The sequence below is a fragment of the Ambystoma mexicanum genome, chromosome 3q (genome assembly GCF_040938575.1).
Source record: "Ambystoma mexicanum isolate Mex_15411 chromosome 3q, UKY_AmexF1_1, whole genome shotgun sequence".
Taxonomy (NCBI): Eukaryota; Metazoa; Chordata; class Amphibia; order Caudata; family Ambystomatidae; genus Ambystoma; species Ambystoma mexicanum.
The window spans coordinates 182,589,384-182,609,878 of record NC_090926.1 but is presented as its reverse complement, the minus strand read 5'-3'; the positions used below and the strand labels follow the sequence as shown (position 1 = coordinate 182,609,878).

General features: G+C 47.1%; 1 protein-coding gene across 3 annotated transcripts in view; it reads left to right on the top strand.

Moving 5' to 3' along the window:
* The window catches only part of DIP2B (disco interacting protein 2 homolog B), a 1,149,028-nt gene that overhangs the window by 222,531 nt on the left and 906,002 nt on the right, over positions 1-20,495 (top strand). For 2 of the 3 annotated variants that reach the window (XM_069653448.1, XM_069653447.1), the window contains exon 2: positions 6,328-6,426. In XM_069653448.1, coding sequence (XP_069509549.1) covers positions 6,328-6,426 — 99 coding nt within the window. The remainder of the gene's footprint in view (positions 1-6,327; positions 6,427-20,495) is intronic. The other variant, XM_069653449.1, reaches the window with a different exon arrangement.

Sequence of the window (20,495 nt, the reverse complement as noted above, 5' to 3'; positions counted from 1 at the left end):
CCAACTTAAGTTTTGGCTGTAAGTGCCAAGACAATTGGGCTCAGCCTTCATCAGGACTTGCAGTTCAATTGTTCTGGCATTTTATGTTTAACCAGCGAAATGCTATAAATCAAAGATTGAAATATTAGCAATACTATTCCCTCGACTATAAGCAATTTGCATTTAGATAAAACATTTGCTCAAACACTTAAAACATACTTCATTTGAAATACAAAAACATTTAGATAAGTTCCTATGTATGCTGTGTATCGCACCACAGGTTCTGTAATGCTAACTTCTCCATTTGTCACTGTGTGCTGTAACCAGCGACGGGGATAAACCCAGTACCGTCCTATTGTCACAATAGTGGGCCAGGTCTTCAGTTTTGCCTTTCCTTCCGCGTGACGCACCATTCCCCCTCACAACCACTTTTATTGAATTTGCCCAGGGAAAGACCCCCCTAGGAAATTTAGAAAGGCATCTACTCTCGCTCTTTTTGTCCGGTTGGTAGCAATATATCAGTTTCAAAGCAATACAAGAAACCATATTCACTTTAATGTTTTATTAGACTTGGTTTTTGGTATTTTGCACTGTAGCTAATACACAGTGCCTCCCTTAATACCACCCCTGAAGGTCATCTTCCGATTCTTTACTGCACGGTCAGAGTTGGGAGTCCTCTCCAGTTCTCATTTTATTCAATGTTTTATCACAAGAATCTACAGCTTCAAATCCTATATCATTGTAAACCCATAGGGATGTGGAGAAACAATTCTGTCTGCTTCATTGACTATTCTGGGGCTTTCGACACTGTGGTCATAGAGAAACTCTGGTGTAAATTGGAAAACTGGAAAAAAGACCCCACTCTATTATGTTTGATATGTACACTAATACAACTGTCCAGGTTAGTCTAGACGTAGAAGGAATTATGACTGGCCCGATTTACACATCTTGGGCTAAAGCAAGAATGGGTCTTTGCCCTGGTTCTTCACAACCTCTGTTGCCAACCTGGACAAAGCTTTTGTGGGTTGCTGCAATTTTCCTTCCAAAATTGGCCAAGAGCTTGTCAGCTGGCTCTCATATGCAGGTGATTCGGTCGTGATGAGCTGCACCCCATCGGATCTTCAGAGATCCTTGTATGCCATAATGGAGTATGCCAACAACAACAATTTGAAGATTAATCTCCAGAAAACAAAGGTCATGTCCATTGGTAGATGCTGTAAAAATAAGCCCCCTGTTAACTGAAACATTGGCAGAGTTCCCTTGGAGATTGTTGAGCACCTACACTTGGAGTGCCTATCTGTAATCGACCTTATCAGGGACTTAATGAGCACATGGTTGGTAGAAATATTCTCAGAAAATGGAACCTCATTGGAGGATTTATGAGGAAAGGTGGTCATTCACTTGAAGGGGGTCTCTGCATTTATAACATGAGCATTGTACCAGGGGTGCATTTTACAGGACGGAGGTCCTGGAACATAAATACATGAAATGGGTAGACTGTTTTGAGGGAAAAATCTGGAGAAAGGTACTTGGAATCCCAAAGGCAGTTTCCATCGATGCTATAGGGTCTGAGCTTGGACTCGCATCACTACCTTATGGAAAGTGCGTCGTTGGAAGCTGTTCGTGAAAATAATATGGAATAATCCAGGCGCAGTTACCCTATTGAATCATGTGAAAAATGACATGGTGAATAATTGTGCCAGGGGATGTATGACTGGGTTAGAGAAGATGGCAGATGATTTTCTGGTCGAAATAGACCTGTAACCCCGAGAAGAGAACGACTTTGGCATTTCTTAAGCATCACTAAGGAAAAAGACTGAGTGGGATGTAATGAAGACCAAAGATTCCCTAGTTAAGCAAAAGCACTGGGATATTTTGTAACCAACATTTTGACATAGGAAAACTGCATAGTTATGAGTTCTGTGCAGAAGATTTGCGACGCTTTGTATCTAAAATGTAACACCCTACCAACTTTGCAATATGCGGGTATTGTATAGCCAGGGCTACCGGAAGCAAGCCGGAAATGTAGATATTGGGGAGTGGAAGTTAAAACTGAGAGGCATACATGAATTGTTTTTTGTTTAATCAACATTGTAAATATGATTGTATGTGCTTAAAGTGTAAAGGCTCTTCGAGCTGAAAACACACAAACAAAATGTATATCATTGCAAAGCTACAGATAAGTACTTCCCTCTTGTGGATTTTGGAGGTTCCTACACTTAGAGTGTCTGCAAGTTCTGCAAAAATAATCTGTATTTCTCAATGTTCTCTCTCACTGTTTTGCGGTATAGGCTTGTCTCTTAGGGCTCTGGAGTAGAAGCATATGGAGGCTTTATGCGCTCCTTAGAAAGGGTGCATTTGGTTACCATTCCTGCAGTACATTTGAGCTTCATATGACCGTGTGTTAACTCTACTTTGGCCCTGCGTGATTCGGCGACCCCCATGCAGAGTTGCATTTTTTTGGTTGGGTGTTTGGGTATGGGTTTGTACTGCCTCAGTTTGTAGGGTGGTGAGGGCGGGGAGATTAAAACAATACATGTACATGGCTACTTGAATGCACAGGGGATGCACAGACGTCCATTACAGGAGATCTGCAGGGAGAACCGGGCAGTGGGAAGCATGTGCTTGGTGATCCTGGCGGGGTTCTGGCCGATAGCGGACATCGCTTGCTTGAGCTGGAATGTTAGGGGGCGGTGGATCCCGATCAAGATGCGTAGATTATTATTACATTCTGACCGACATAGGGCTTAAATACCTTTCATGCAGGAAGCTCGTGTGCTGGTTGGGCAAAATGTGTGCTTCGCAAAGAGCTGAGGTAAGCATTTGTGTTTTACTTCTTACTCTTCTCAATTGCGTGGGGTATTGACCATGTTACCAGGGTTTGAAATTTAGATTCGATCAGCAGGAGCTAAAACCAACTCCTTGGTGTCTGGCATTACCAAGGAGGCAGGAGCTACTACTGGGGACTAACAAACGGGCTCTTGGTTGGGACCCTCCTCTGCCCAGGGGGGCTAAACGCTAATCAAACACAGGTGAAAAGGGTCAAGGAAGGGACACCCAACCTGATCTATGTAGATAATTTACACAATTCGAAACACATCTTGGTTAATTCATCAATTTTTAGTCCGAGAAAAAGGACATTGTTGTCTGAAGTTACTAAACACAAACACAGAAAACCTGTTGGGTACACATGTGAAACAGTAAGTGATACAATGGATACAAGACCATTAGCTTGGAAAAAACAATACAGGTGCTATGAATAATACAAATCCTACTGTCAGAGAAACCACATGACTGGGCATCACAATGAACATAAATGAGGCGTGGCATAAAACAGTGTGTATTCAAAAACACTGACTTGAAGTCAAAAATCTACAAGTAGTTGTTTCGGCCCTATGGGGCTGTAGTGTAAGCCGCTCTTGGACGGGCCTTCATCAGGACTGGAGGACTGAAGCATCCGAGTAGTCTGTGTGTGCTGCCAAAACAAATGGAGCAGTGTAAGGATGGGGTCTGGTGGGGTGGGTTCCAATACAAAAATAATTAATGATTAGGGTTACAGTAAATGTGTGATTAAAAGGTGGGGTGGCCTGTCTGTGGTACAGGCTGATCTTACTGTGTCTGTAATGATTGGTCGCACGGGAAGAGAAAGAAGTGGACGCGGAGCTTCAATGTGGGACATCAATGGTCCAAGACAGGAGTCCAATCTAAAAGAGAGGGCTAATGTAAAAAATGCTTAACACCACCAATGCTCTATATGCACGCATAATGATAGCTCAAGAAATGCAGGAAGCCTACAGCTTACCTGCATATTAGCAGCGTAATGTGAGCCACATCTAGCCGCACCAAAAAGATGTGTTAACTATGGTCCGGTCTAACGTGAGCTCCATCTTGCAGCAACAAACAGTATATTAACCTGTAAAGGGGCGGATAGTAATGTCGGGATAGATGGGCCGTAGACCTCTGGGCAGAGTTGTCTGATGGCAGAGAATGTGTGGTCTGACTCGTAAGTTGTTGCTAAACTCACGTTTCAGGTTGATTCAGTAGAATATTCTAAATAGGTTTCACAACTCTCCAGCCAGGTTGTGACTGTTTCAACCTGGGGTGCTGCCCTAGGTGTGGCTTGGGGAGGCTGATATCTGATTATATTCACATGCTCTTGTCATGTTCTTCGCTGCCTACATTTTGGACCAGTGTGAGAGACCCTATATGCTATTACAAGTGTGCATTTCGGCTGCACCCCGCTGACATGCTTGTTTGGTTTGGCGTATTTGGCAAGATCCCCCAAGATGAGCACATACTGCTCAATATATAGGTGTTCTGATGGCCAAGCGATGGATGTTGCAAAAATGGATGCAACCAGTGCTGTCTAGTAATGACCAATGGTGGAGAGCTGTAATTTGGGCTAATGAAAGCGAGGAGCTTTGGGCGTCACTGATACCCAGCAAGGGTCACCCCAGAAATATTTGGGATCCCCTTAAAGCTTATCCATTGAGCAATTTCTTGAGCATGTTTGACTAATTTCATTAGCTTTTCCTGCTAGCACAGAATTTTCAATTGCATCCCCGGGGTGTCAGGACACTCCGGTACCGGTTAGAGTTCTATCAGTACCAGTGTATGCCCTGTTAGTGCTGATGTGCACACTCAATATTAATTCTCAACATTTAGCATACAGTTCAAGATCAATTCTGGGCCATGTACGTTAAATTAATGTTTAAAAAGAAATTACGTTGTCAAACAGTTTTCCCCCAATCGTTGGAACCTTATTTTGCGCTTGTTTCAGGTGTTGAACGCTGGTTTGTTTATCTTAAATGCATAAGATGTTTGCAGGAATTTGAAACTGTTATATATTCAGTGTATCTATTCACACATAAATTGCTTCTGTTCTGCAAAGAGGAAGTTTAATTGCAGTCTATTTGGTGGCCCTTTCTATGATGCAAGTGAATTTGATTTTTTTTTTGTTAATTTGTTTGATGGGTTGTGTTCCCAAAACACAAACCCACTGATGTTTAAGTGGAAAAGAATAGTTATTGCCAAATGCATTTTGTTTCGGTGGAAATTTTTTTTTTGTGCAATGTTTCATGTTAGTATGAGACAGGAAAGAGTGGTCGGGGTGGATATTCCCAGAAACCTCTTATAAAAAAAGTTCAGAGTTCTGTTTTGAGTTCTGGCCATACTCTGCGCCCCCATGACATGCATAATCGCAATCCTAGGAGTCAATGGTAGGAATCCCAGAAGTGTACAGTAGCCCCTTGCTGAGCACCACTGATATGATTTGCAGAGAAGTGCACACAATCGCCACCTCAACAAACTCTCACTGTTGGTGAACACCGAGGACCTACTTGTTGTACTGCTCAGTCTGTAACTTTGTAAGTGATTGAATTGTACGTGTAGCACACATTTAAAATCTCTTGAGCGTAGTCTAAATGTTGCGTTGGTATTGACGTAGTTTTCTTTGTCTTATTCTTTTTAGAAGATACCTAGAAAGAGGTAGTCTGTGACACAATGGCACACTAGCATTATGGTTTGGTTGGGATGTTTAGCTTCTGTTGCTAGAAAGCATTTGTTTGGCGTCTTTCCCACGCAGGTGGCATATATTTCATTAGGCGACTTTTTCACAGCTGGTATTCAGGTTTTTAACTCCTCTATAGGTATAGAGATTTGATTTTCCCCTGCTCATTGAAGTTAATTTACCTACTTGGGGATCGGTAATGCACAGCATCTGAAATCATTCAATCTATAAGTGGTTTAAAACTATTTCCATAGAGAAATATGCATACTTCCTTTTCTTTAGCCATCATACACCATAATCGTTTGAGGGCATGCCATTTTCTTGGTTAAATGGCAAGAGCTTTGATGGCTAATTCCTGTATCACTATTGCAATGCTCTCTGAATGGGTGTCCAGGCACTTAACTGGTTATGCTTTAAAACCTGCTCAGCCATGGCTGCTTAATGTACAATTCATGCTCCTATAACTTACTTGCTCAAGACCTGTAATTAAACCGTGGATTGGATTTACACATTTGTGAAGAAATCACTGCTGAGAGGTGTGGGGCATCTTTTGAAAGTTTGGAAAGGTCTGTTGGGGACAACTCTTTTCAGGTCACCTCTTACTTAAGGAACTTTTCTCCTTGCTAATGGCTGGTTAATTATCGATCCTGACAATGGCGTTAATTTGCTCAGTCAGCAATTCCAGACATTTCTTGGTTAGATTAGCATTTGACATTTGTAAAATTGAGGTGTAGGTGGAGGGTGAGGGGCGGTATAACCATGTTTGAAAACTGCGTTCATGTATGTTAAAGTTGCAAATCAGGTGACTCTGTTTCATCTATTTTGTTCTACTTTTTCAGGTGATATAACACAAAAGGGATATGAAAAGAAGAGATCCAAGTTGTTGGCACCATATGTTCCTCAGACACAAGGTATGAACGTAGTTCCTCAGACACAAGGTATGAACCACGGTGACCTTGCAAGGGTCAGTCTGCCAATCGCCTGCATTTTTAAACTCGAGCAAATGTCGTTTTGACTAAAGATTGTTGTTGAAATTATGTTCGATTCTCCTGTGCCCTTTTTTTTCAAACGGTTGCAAATTACGAGCAGGTCTTACTTGGTATGCAAAGCAGTATTTTTTTAATGTGAAGGGTTTAATCTATTTCTTTAGATGGCTAGACTGATCAGTGTACATTTCAGGCCAATCGGGTAAAGGAGATGTACATCGAGCCTGCCTGCGATATCGGCTAATGTCGCCAGTCTTTTAACGCATGTTCAAATTGTTTAGTTGTTTCAGATGCAGGACTAAGCAAATACACATAGGTGGGTTTACATTTTGTCAGTGTGAAAGATTAAATTGTTTGTTACTGAACAATTTGAATTTTGTTTACATTGATATGATATGGCATTTATAACTCGCCTATACACAAGTGTTTCAAGGCACGACGAGGCAAGGGAGGGGAAACAAAGGGAAGACGGACAATGATGCTACTAGGCCAGCTGACGTTGAGATTGCGCAAGGGGATGGGGGGGGGGTGAAAGGGAAAAGTGGGAAAAGTGAACAATGCATCACCATACCTATCAATAATAATGTGATCCTAATGCACTACCATGGTGGCACGAGGGGTTGGGGCTACGGCAACAGTAGAAGAGCACTGATTTGTGATATAAAGGGGTTTTTCGCCCCCTAATTTCCCTTTCTAGACCCTTGACCAGAAGCCCGAGGACCCTCACCATTTTTTTTATTAAGTTGAATCCGTTTGGGCTGTATGTTTAACAGGGAAAATAGTCTAAAGTCCCATGCTTTGTTTATGTACCTTTTTGTGAAAGGAACCTGAGCCATGTTTTTGAAATTCATGTATCTGTAGCAGACTGTGTTGCCTCCTACTGTTTAACAACTATTTAACAAATGACACATCCAGTACATTTTTAACTGCACACCACTTGTACAAACCTTCTCATCTTCTGAAATGTGCCACTGTTGCAGTCTGCTCTTGATACCTTTTCCTCAGCCACCAGGTGGCTTGGAAACGGGCACAGTCTCTGCTCCATCTCTCCAGGTGATGTTCTCCAGCATTGGATTGTTGATGGATTCACATGATTTTCAATATTCCCCGTCGTCAGACTGGAACTCCTTGGTAACATTAAAGCAATTTACCTTTACATTTTTAAACTGTTTGCCACTTTGGTGCTCTATAGTCCTTTTGTGTCATGCTTGCCACAGCCAATTAGACAAGTCCCCTTAGCTCCACCACTGGTTGCCATCTTCAGACTTCTTTCTGCACGTTAAGTGTTGGAGTCATAGAATTTTCTCTTCTACAAAGGCAATGATTTTTGCCCATTTTTGCTAGGTTATTTCCATCAAATCTTCCTGTTTGGTGCTGTATCGTTTCTCACCTATGGCAGTGAAGTTTCAGCCCATTCCATTGATTCCAGAGTTCCAATATTCTGTCTGAGGTCTTCAGGAGTCTTTGGAGATGAGACACAAGGAACAAACGCCTGTTCAACATGTAACCTTAAGAACGTTTACATTGAAGATCTTCATGAAACGTCTCTGTACCTAGGCCACGACTTGACCAACTGTACCATCTGCAAGTCATTCTCATTCAAGACAACTAAAGACTGCTACCACGGGTTAGTGGCCTGGTTGGATGAGCGTGTTGGGGACTCTGACTGGGCCTCTGTCCATAGTTATGACTCTGCCCGGTACAGCAGACCAATAGAAGGCACTCCCTCTTTGAAGAGGTTGCGGTTCTGCGAAACATTTCCTGCGGGGAAAAGGCTAAAAAGAGACATTGATCACACGTTCTGGCTGCTACCTCGTCAGTGATGACATTGATGTCTCCATCTACGCCAACGGTCACCTCATTGCCCAGTTCGCGACAAGAACGCTTTGCAATCCAAGCACCCTTCCGAAAAGCGATGGTAGTCCAAGACTGCAGTTTCTCTGTCTACACCATCTTTGTCAACGACCTATAGTCAGCCTAAATCCTCGTTGACGACAAAGTCCTCTTTGACGACCATCACTCTGTCGATGACCAAAACGGTTACTTCCTTCCCTCCAAAACCAAATCATTGTCTATGTATAAATCTACAAGAACTACTTCATTGCCACCTAGACATATGCCATCGGCAAGCACGTCTGCATCGTTGACTCTTGTTTAAAGGCCCCTGGTCACCACGTTTCCAAAGGGAATTGCGGTGGACAGAGGTGTCCAGTCTGTATTGTCTTTCCTTCCTATACCAACTTGGGCTCAGCCACTGTTTTCACTGGCTCCTTATGCACCACCAGCAGTCTCCTGTCCACCCATGGCCCCTCCTGATCAGCTACTACAGCAGGGCGCTTATTTGGACATGGATGTGCCGGAGGTTGTGTCCTCAGATGATGAGTAACCTGTGCCTCCTGCTGCTGACGACATGCTGCTGCCTGCTCCACCAAAGCAAGGCCGCCTGCTGCTTCAAGGCCCTACTCGACCTTGACCCGTGGGCATACCATGTGGGTCTTAAGAAACCAGCGATGAGGCTGAGCTTAGTCCAGAAGTCAAGTGCTGAAGCAGACCTAACAGGGCTATGGATGTCCCCCACTTCGACACCCCAGTTAGGGAGTAGCTTACCAAATTTGTCAGTGGAAAAACACCACCACCGACAAATGGGTGTTGTCCATCATTCACTCAGGCCCTACTTTGGGGTTCCCTCCATTCCTCCCGTCTCAAAGGTGGAAAAATAGTCCTTGCTTCTCCAAGAATGTACGGTGCTTCCTAAAGAAGGGGGTGATTGAAATGTACCACCGCACCTGTAGGGAACAGGAGTATACTCAGATACTTTCTGGGAAGTAAAAAATGAGGCGAATGGAGACCCCTACTTGACCTAAGGAGACTCAACAAATTTGTCAACTCTCAAATGTTTTGCATGGTAACGCTGCGGGATCAGCTGAAAGAAGGGGATTTCCTCTCCTCTCAAGATCTCTAGAGGATGCTTACTGTAATTTCCACATAAGCACATGCGTTTCCTCAGATTTCAAGTTCAAGGCAGACATTACCAATTCAAGGCCCTGCCCCATTCCACCCCCACCTCCAATCCCCCCACCCCCTGGGTTGAATTCAGCACCAAGTGTTCACAAAATGCATAGCCCCAGTGGCGGCCCACCTTTATCATTCAGGCGTTCACGTTTACCTGTATTCAGATGACTGGTTGGTGCACGACCCAGCTCTATTACTAGCGATAAAACACTGAGAATGCTGTGCAGTGTCTGACATCTCTGGGGTTCTCAGTGAAATTTGCAAAGTCATTCTTTCATCCTGCACAAAACACGGTATTCTTGGGCCCACGTCCCAACACTCGCATGTGTTGCCACACCTCGGAGGAGGGGGTGAAGACTATGTGGAACAAGGTCCAAATGCTGTTTGGGCTGCCAATCACAGCGGTCCTTCCTGGGAATGTTGTCCACCTGCATTCAAATTGATCCCTCACTGCAGGCTCCAAATGTTACCACTTATGAGTTCCTAGTTGCCCGGTGGCAGCAAATATCGGGGTCATGGGTACGCAAGCTGCGCCTCACGCCTGCCGTCCGTCAAGTTTTCCAATGGTGGAGTAGTCTCAAGCTGGTCGGGGAGCCCCCCTTTCCTGGAGCATCAAGTCAGTTACCATGGATGCCACCAATGTTCTGGAGTTGAGGGCTGTGCTCTGGGCCCTGAAATCTTCAACACTGCAGATGAGCGTCTTCTCATTCCATTGGGAAGGACTGTTGCTTTACACTTTTCTCCGATCCCTCTGCTACCTCAACCTTTCAGTACACTCGGAGCCACTGCACGATGATCCTGGTGGCCCAGTCTGGCTGCAGCAAATTTGGTACTCGGTCCTTCTTCACCTGTCCATGAATCCCTGCATCAGATAGTCCCTGCTTTCCGACCTGTTCTTCAGAGACAGCGGGTCATTTCTACACCACGACCCAGCATCCCTCAATTTGGCAGCCTGGCTCCTGTAGCCCTAGAATTTGAAAACCTTCTGCTACTTTGAGAATGCAAAATAATCGTGGCCCGGGCAAGAGCAACATCTACTTTGTCCTGCTACAGAAGCAAGTAGAAACTCTTCACCATTTGGTATGCAACTCATCACCTGGATCCATTGCAAGTTCAGGTTACACAAGTTTTGCCATACCATCTGTCTTTGGCAAAAGCTGGTTTGGCACACTAGTCTATCAAGGTGTATTTAGCAGCAATTTCACGCTACACGCGTACCTCTGGTCAGACTTCTGTCGTCACATAGATTGGTGGAGTTCCTCCAAGAGATTGGTTTGTAAGTTTCCCTGTTTGAGCCCTTGCTCCAGCTTGGGAACGCTATGTGGTCCTCCCGAATCTAAGGGGCCCTCCTTTCGAGCCTCTACCCAGAGCCTCTTTAAAATTTCTCTCCTGGAATAGAGATTCCTAGTTCCCATTATGTCAGCCAGACAGGTGGGTGAATTATACGCCCTCTTCTGCAAACCTCCCTACTTGAGTTTTCTGTAGTCTAAGGTGTTTCTGCGTACAAAGACTTCCTTCATGCAGAAGGTCCCTTCGACATTCCACCTTAATGAACCGTTGATTGCCAGTTTTTTGGCTCTCCGCTGGAGTGAGCCTTATACTACCTAGATGTTGCCTGAGCCCTAAAATTCTGTGTGGCAAAGTTCCGAAGGTCGTCACAACTGTTTGTTGCCTTTGGACCTGTCGGAAAGGGTAACGCCCTTACAAAAGTCTACCAGTGCAAGGTGGCTGTCGGCGTGCATTTCCCACTGCCATTGTCCGGCCAACAGGCCCCTTGCAGGAAAACCAAGAGAACGCTCCTCTACAGATGTGGCTTCTACTACGACGTTCCTGGAGGTCTTATCATAGCTTCACCAGGTTCTACTGCATAGATGGGGATTCCAGGGAGGAGTCCTGAGCCGGCCTGGCTGTGCTACGCGACCTGTTCACATGAGGCAAGCGTTCTAGAGGCGAGTTGATTGGTTCTGTTGAGCTGTGCCTCTGTCCGTTTTGGTTCTGTAAATGTACTTCTGTGTAGTCTTATTCAAGAGCATGTGAATCCATGAAAGATCCAATGTTGGAGGAGGAATACGTTATTTACCTAGTACTCCTGTCAGTCATGGATTCCCATGGAACCTTCCCTCCTACGCACTCTGGCTCTTCTTGGTTTACCTTCCCTCCTACCCACTCTGGCTCTACTTGGTTCTTACTGCCACATTACATGCGCTACCAAATCTGAATATGGCCACCAGGGCTGGAGCTAAGGGCACCAGTTTAATTGGCTGTGGGCAGTATGACCTACAATTACTCTAATAGAGCACTAAAGTGACCAGCAGTTTTAAAAATGTAAAGGTGAACTGCTTTAATGTTGACAAGGATTCCCAGCCTGACTGGGGATATTAAAGAGAATGTGAATCCAGGAGATACCAATGCTGGGGAACTGGAGTTACTGGCAAGTGTCTTATTCCTTACATATAAACACAGAACCACTAACTTGCAACCCATGCTCTCGGAATCTCACCAGAACACTGTTCATCCCCTACTGAAACTTCTGCCCTTTTTTTATTATAGGCCAGCCCTTGCTGTTCGAGTTCACTGTGGCTCCTGGTGACTGTCTGCTGCCCCTGTGTGGCCAATCTCTACCCAAGCTACTTCCCTGGAGGCCGGGTCTTCGACTGGAAGCCTTCTAGCCCCCCCACCCCCTGTTCCAGACTCCATTCTCCTGCTGTGTCTAACCTTATCCACTGCGGTCTCCTGTCTTTGGTTACTGCCCCACAGCTCCCGGGTAGGCTGTCTGGGGTCATTGGGGAGGGTGTTTGGTGTTGTCTTTAGTATTGAGAGGGTGAAACGCTAGTCCATTTGCATTTTGGCACTGGACCCATTCCTCTGGCTCCATGCCAGGTTGTTGCACCTAGGCGCATTTTGGTCATGGTAGTTCAGGTTTCCCTTCAGCTGCTATTTCTTGTCTGCTCTGACGCAGAAGTCTGACCCCTGGCCAGGACAAAGGCTGATGGGTATAGGGTCAGTAATACCAGTATACTTGTATGTATTCAGACAATCTGGGGCGCTAGGGGTCCCTCAACTCTACTTGCCACCCCTTGGGTAGTACCCTGATAGACTGCCTAGTCAAGGCTGAAGGGCGGGTCAGCGCCTCACTGGTTCATCCCCAGGACCCAGTCAAAAAGATTTTTCTCTCTAGAGGTAATTATTTCAGGCAAGTAGAACAGTTGTTTATGGGTACTCTCAGGCATTTATGCCCATTGTACAAGGTTTGGGAGCCATATCTTCTTTGCATAAAATAGTTCACATCAAGACCACGTGTCGGGGAGCTACTGGGGGTGTCATTTCACTCCTTCACTAAGTATTACCAGCTTAATTTCTTTAGTGAGGATGTCTTAGTGGGCAGATCCATGCTACCAAATGTCTTGTTATAATTAGCTGTGTTCCTTCCTACCTCCGGTTGAGGACATATTTGGGAGTGTTTTCGAAAGACTGTCAAAAGAATGTGTCCAATAGAAGAAAAAACATGCATTTGGTAATTTTTTTTTTCTGGTGGATATGTGAATTCCTCCAGTAGATTGCTCATCACCCTTCCCGCCTTCTTCTGAAATTGTAACTTCTGGAGCTTGTGACTCCGCTTGGATTCACATGCTTTGCATAGACCGCCATCTACTGGTTGGTGCTCAGTATTTGTTTTTCAGATTTGAAAAAATTGTGTTGACCGGGGGGTACCTGTAACACTATCCCTTCTCACGTGTAAGGGTACTTGTGAGCCCTCGCATCGGCGTATACAGATTTTTTTTCCACCACCCAGGTTGGATGCTAAACGCAGAGTCTGTCAATCGAACAACTATCCACATCCGAAAGCGGGTACAAGAGCGGCGGGGCAGCGAAAGAATGTCTAAAAGGCGGTCTAGTAGAGAGAGAGGGGGGGGGGGTGGAGGGATAACTTCTCATATTTTTCAGTAAAATTAGAGAATGCATTTAACCCCCACTGTACAGCTACAGATAATAAGCTCGTTCATTTCCAGCCATTAAAATTAAGGAAAATCAGTTTACATTTTGCCCATGCTGTAAAACGAAGTTCCCTTGGCAGGACACACTGCGTGTGTAATGGCTGTCTCCAAGGGACCACAATAACTCTCGGTGTAAACGCTGTAGTTTTTGAAGCCAAAAACGTTAGCAAGTCGAACCAACTGGTGGGCAGCCTACGCTATGCAGGCAGACAAGTATATAAGAGGGTGGGGTTATGTGATGTAGTAATATGGGAAGCTGCGGGGGTCTCCCCCTGCATATCTGTGGTGTAAAGGGGGTAAAAAAAATAATCATTTTGGGCCGTTGCAATTATGGGGGGCGCAGTGATCACCTAGATCCCATTTTTCTGATGTCCCCTCAACAACGCTGAATACAAAGACAGCGGAAGGCAGAAAGATGCCTAAAGTGAAGTCCAGTGATTTCGACGGGTTTGCCGAAACCAAAACAGATAGTGGCGGAAGCCAACATTTCCAAAGTCTACAGGAGGGAGAAACTAACTCTGAAAGACATCGAGCGCAAGAAAACACAGAAGACCAGACACCACACAGACTGTGGGTAAGAAAACCCACACAGCTGTTAAAGGGAAGGGCACCTTATCCTATGCCATGCAGAACAAAGGGTACCACAAGGGTAACAGACTTGGAAGAGAGTAGGAGCACACACAGAACAACCCTCAAAGGAAACTCAATGGGCTGAGGACAGATTTTCTACTCGTGTGGCAGAATGGAACCCTTTGTGGATTTCTATTATACTACCCACAAAATGGAAAGGGCGGAGACCCCTTTTTGATATAATTACTAAGAAGGCTAAAATACTACCTCCGCCTACTGAAGAGGAACAAGATGAGGAAATATACACCAAAGGAGAGGATGAGAACCCCGAAATTGATCCAGATGACTATACCATGCCATCACAGAAATATCCTCCTACCCTCCAAATGAAGATCAATAGCTTTAAGCTGACTTATTAAAGAGAGCAGCAAAGAGATTTAACATACAGATTGAAGAACCACAAGAAAAGACTGATTTATTTGTGTACATCCTCAAGGAAAGAGTCTGCCTTGAGGGATATTCCTTTGTTATAAAGTGTAGTCCAGAGAATTACCTTTTTTATCTTTTGCGAATCAAGTGCAGACAAAACCCATTAACCCCAGAATTGAAGGAAGTACAAATCTGCACCTACTGACACTGTATACTGGGGGCCAGCACAAGGTAGATTCCTTAGGATCAACTGCTGCTAGGAAAAGAGGGGGTGGGAGACAACTATCTAAAAGTGCATTCCCACCATATAAGGAAAGCGAAAAGATGTATGCTTTTGGGAGGAGAATAGCAACTTTGGCCTCGAATGAGGTGAGAATTGCTAATGCAACAGCTTTCATGACAAGACACAATGGGGACTAATGGGACGAAAAGGAGCATTCGAGGGATTGGGTCCTCCGACGTATTCCATATCTATGACAGTAATCACCACAGCTGTGCTGCTTCGGAAAATCTTTTGGCGTCTGCATCCTGCGTCGATGACGTCGATACGCCATCCTCGAGGACCTCCTCCGACGGCCAACGTCACCAGATGTTATAAGTAGGACGCACAATGCCTGTAGCCTCAGTTACTTTTTTTCGGCGAACGTGTTCGCTTCGGAGATCTCGGGGCGCCTCGACTCTTTGGAGTTTGTTCTTTCGGTTCTTCGAACCTGTTCGTTTTGTGAAGTATTATCGGGATGTCTTCCTCTTCTTCCACCCTGCGTTCGGGCTTCAAGAAGTGTGGGGACTGCCGGTCCAAGATGTCGTTGACGGACTCGCACGACGCCTGCCTCTGGGAGGCCCATGACACGGATGATTGTCGACTGCCAGTTGCTTACGTCCAAGGCCTTGCGGGAACGTAAGAAGAAGCTGTCGGTCGGTAAGGTGTCCAAGCCCTGGAAGAGAGGTCCACTAGGCTTTCGACGGACGAGTCGAGGGGCGACTCTCCGCATTGTAGTTGTAAGTCTAGGGGGTCTAGGTCCCGGAGTGGGTCCCGCCACTCCTCTGCCTCTTGGAGGCACTCCCGGAAGTGCCGTCATCGGTCGCCTTCCCCGTACTCATCCCACCAAGCGTTCCTCTCCGGAAGAATGGACTTCCTTCGGGATGAAAATGTTGGCGATTCTTGAATCGCAGGGCTCCGATCCGTCTGCGCCTCCAAGAGGGGTCGACCGTGACCGTACTAGAGACACCACTCGTTCGCCTTCGGGCTCGGGTGGTCGGCATGATTCGCGGGAGAGGTCCCGCTCGGACAAGGGGAATCGTTCTAGTTATGCCCGTTACAGGTCCCAGTCCTCGACGCCCTCGAGACCGCATGAACCTGTGAAGTCTTCGAAGAAGATATCGACGCCTGTGGCGCTGAGGTTGTCGACTGACTCTCTCGAGGCCCCGCCTCCGAGGAAGTCGTCGACGTCATCGACGCCTAGGCTGTCGAGAGACCCGCTCGGGGCTCCGGCCTCGAGGCCTGTGTCTCTGCTGTCGGCACCACGCTCGACGTCTATGCAGATTCCGTCAACGCCCTAGACTCCTTTCAAGGCTGTGGTGTCCACCCAGTGACCCGGTACTGCCATTCCATATGGCTCTGCAAAGAAGGTGGTCAGCGGCTTGGACTGCTCCGGAGAGTCTCCTGGCAGTGGGCATGTCTTTGCCGCGAAAATACCGCCCAGCCAATAGTGACCCCTGCTACTTGACCACGCACCCCACTCCGGAGAGTTTGGTGGTGCAGGCAGCTACGGCCCCAACTAAGTAGGCGTTGTATCCTACCATCCCTCCTGATAGGGACGACAAGCGTTTTGATGGCTGGGCAAAGAAAGAGTTTTCTTTAGGCGGCCGACTCCGTATGTGCCTTGTCACGTTTCACGCACACTCTGTTGAACTGTATTTCCTTAGCGGCTGAACATATTCCCAAAGGGGACGAACGGGATGGTTTTCTTGCTATTATTCAGGATGGCAAGGATGCCATGTGTGAGTCCGTTCAGTCGGGTTTGGACATGGCAGACTGTGTCCATGGCGGCGAGCACCGTCATACACAGGTTTGCGTGGTTGAGAAAGTCTGGGTTTGCTCCTGATGTGCAAGCCAGGCTCCTCAACATGCCCTTTGATGGGGAACATCTTTTTGGCAGCAAGGCTGACGAGAGCCTTGAGAGGTTGCAGACCTCCAAAGCAGCAGTGAAGTCGTTGGGCGCTGTAGTCCGCCAACCTCCGCCTTTTCGTCCTAGGGGGCAGCAATGGAGGAGAGGTTCCTTTTCGTTATTACTCATTTAGTAAAGCGAGAGGAGCTGCAAGTCAAAGGGGCAACCGTAGGAGTGCCAGAGGTGGAAAACAGGGTACTTGAGGCGCCAAGGCCGCGTGAGCAGTTGCCTCTTTGCCCTCAGGCAACGCCGCAGCCGCGTCTGCTCAGCCATGAGGCCCATGCTTCACCGGTTGGGGGAAGGCTGGCGCAGCATCTTGTAGAATGGTGTGCCATTACTTCAGATGTGTGGTTTCTGGAGATCATAGCCCACGACTACTGTCTTCCTTTTCGGGGCAGAGGCCTCACGACAATCCACCAGGGAATCTCTTTGAAGAGTCCGGATCCGCTACTTGCACAGGAAATTCAATCCCTGTTGGAGTAAGGCGCCATAGAACTGGTGCCTGTAGCGGATACGAACAAGGGATGGTATTCCCCTTATTTTTTGATTTCGAAGAAAGACAGGGGATTGAGACCCATCATGGACTTGCGCAGTTTGAACAAACTCCTCAGGAAGGACAAGTTCAAGATGGTTACTCTTTCTAAAGTCCTCCAGGCCCTTCAACTTCAGGACTGGTTGGTGTCTCTCGACCTCAAGGACGCTTATTTTCATGTGCCGATCCATCCCAAGCACAAGAAGTACCTGAGGTTCGCGGTTGGCGACTCGCACTTTCAGTTTCGGGTCCTGCCGTTCGGATTGACCTCCGCCCCAAGGGTTTTCACCAAGCTCATGGTGGTGGTGGCAGCGTATCTCAGGAAAGGAGGGATTCACGTCTACCCCTACCTGGACGATTGGTTGATCAGGGCGCGCTCTCCTGAGCAAGCCCGGGATCATCTGTTCGTCACCTGCCACTTCCTTCACAGGCTGGGCTTCTCCCTCAACTTGAAGTCCCACTTGATGCCAACTCAGCGGCTCCATTACATCGGAGCAGTGCTCGACACGTCCCTGGGGCAGTGTTTTCCTCCCCAGGTGAGGGCTCACCATATTCTGCAGATGGTGGACAAGTTTCAACATGCCCACAGTCTCCCAGCGTTCGAGTTCTTGAGGTTGCTCGGCCTCGCGGCATCCTGCATTCTTCTGGTGCCAGAGGCCAGGTTGCATATGAGATCTCTGCAATGGGCTCTCAAGCTCCAGTGGTTTCAGTCCTCCGGCAGGATGTCGGACCCCATTCAGGTGCCGCCCTCGGTCGCCCAGGACATTCTGTGGTGGGCCGATGAAGGCAATCTGACGAGGGGGGCTACCCTGGCCGGAGGTGACTATCATGACGGACGCGTCCCTCACGGGATGGTGAGCTCATGCCAACGAGCTGACAGTCAGTGGACGTTGGTCTTCGTCGGAGTCCAGACTCCATATCAATCTGTTGGGGCTGAGGGCCGTCAGGCTTGCTCTGAAGGCTTTTCTGCCGACTGTGCGAGGACAGAATGGCCTGATCCTGACCGACAACACTGGGGCCATGCACTACATCAACAAAAAGGCAGGGGCAGGGTCACTTCCTCTGTGCAGGGAGGCGATGCAGCTCTGGTTCTGGGCCATCCAGCAGGAAATTCCGATCTCAGCAGTTCATCTAGCCGGAGACGAAAACGAGACGGTGGACACTCTGAGCAGGCAGAGCACGATCTCTCAAGTGGGAGCTGGCTCAGGAGATTCTCCTGGAGATCTTTGCCCTTTGGGGGACCCCTCAAGTGGATCTCTTCGCCTCCAGTGTCAACCGGAAGTGCGAAAGGTTCTACTTGCGGGAATTTCCTCCAAGAGGAGCCTTACGGGACGCGTTCGTGGTGGAGTGGTCCTTCCCACTACTGTATGCGTTTCCTTCAGTCCCCGTCATTCCGCAAGTGCTGCGGAGGTTCGGTTCCCGGATGATCCTCATTGCTCCGGCATGGGCCCGGAGGACGTGGTACCCGGACCTTCTAGACTTGTCAATCTGCCCTCCACGTCATCTTCCTTACCAAGATCATCTGCTCTCACGAGAGGGGGGGGGTCAGGTTCTCCATCCAGAGGTCAGATCCCTCCACCTTCACGCTTGGCTTCTGAAAGGTTGAGGTATAAGGATTGGGACTTCCCTGAAGACGTGATGGAGGTGTTGCTTTTGGCCAGACGGCCGGCGACAAAGTCCCTGTGCCGTTGGAGAAAATTCTGCGACTGGTGCAGGGTTCAGAATGTGGATCCTTTTACATGTGACATTCCTGTCGTTCTGTCTTTTTTGCTTTCTTTGGCCCACGAGGGCCTGCAAGTGGGTACCATTAAAGGTTATATGGCGGCGCTGTCTATATGTCTATATTTAAGCGCTCGTTTGAGGAGTGTTCCTATTTTAAAATCCCTTTGATTTTTCAGTTTCTGAAAGGGTTCACTAATGTGTTCCCTCCGTCACCTTTCCAGGTGCCCGGTTGGGATCTGAAGCTTGTTCTCAAGTTTCTAATGGGTGCTCCCTTTGAGCCTTTTCATTCTTGTCCTTTGAGAATGTTAACCCTTGGTGGGTATTTTTAGTTGCGGTCACTTCCGCTCCCAGAGTGAGTTACAGGCACTTTCAGCTAAGCCACCCTTCACTGTGTTTCATAAGGACAGGGTTGTCCTTAGAGTTCGTCCTTCCTTTCTTGGTTACGCTGGAAGGCGTTTGGGACAAGCTGTTTCTAAGCAGACTTTGCCTCAATGGATTATCTTGGCAATTTCTGAATGTTACCGCTTGGTGGGTAAGGACCCTCCGGTAGGCTTACGGGCCAATTCTACCAGGGGTATGGCTAACTCTACTACCCTGCTATTCGTAACATCTGTGATGCAGCCACCTGGGCTTCGGTCCATACTTTTGTACGTCACTACTCCCTTGATTCTATCGGTGGGCAGGATCTGGCCTTTGGCAAGGCGGTCCTTTCCTCTGCAATTTGATTGGGCATTCCAAATTTGTATATTCTAAATTCTTTTCCCACCTCCTTATGTTGGTACTGCTTTGGGAGTCTGTCATAGATATGGAATACGTCGGAGGACCCAATCCCCTCGAAGGACCAGTTTCTCTCTTACCTGGTAACGTTCTTTCGATGGGATGGCCGAACCACGTATTCCATATCGCTCCCTCCCTGCCTTCCCCGCTACAGAATTTCTTATGTGATTACAGCTTACGTTTCCGCAAGGCTTTCTGTGGTCAGACTGGCAGAAGATTGGTGCCACACGTTCTGGGAAGAAACTACAACTGATGCTACGGGCTTCGTGCGTCCTACTTATAACATCTGGTGACATTGGCTGTCGGAGGAGGTCCTCGAGGACGGCATATGGACGTCATCAACGCAGGACGCAGATGCCGAAAGATTTTCCGAAGCAGCACAGCTGTGGTGATTCCTGTCATAGATATGGAATACGTCGTCGGACCATCCCATCGAAAGAACGTTACTAGGTTAGAGAGTAACTTGTTCACTTACAGATCAGGAAGCAGAACCAACTAGATCAGCAATGTTAAAAACAGGGAAAAACTAATTGGATGCTGCATACATCGCAGCAAAATTATTAGAGGCAACAATCCTAAAAAGACATGCTTGGCTTAGGGGGGAGGTCTGGCTTTAATCCTGAGTCGCAGGCTAACCCCCTGAACCAATCAGTCGAGGATGATTGCTTATTCGGGACAGCAGAGGATGAAGCTTTAGAAAAAGCTGGAAAAAGAACAGGATACCCTTACAAGTTTAAACCAGATGTCCGGGAGATCCCTCCCGCAGATGGGACATTTTGGAGGTAGGTACCCCTTTCAGAGCACAACACCTAGCCA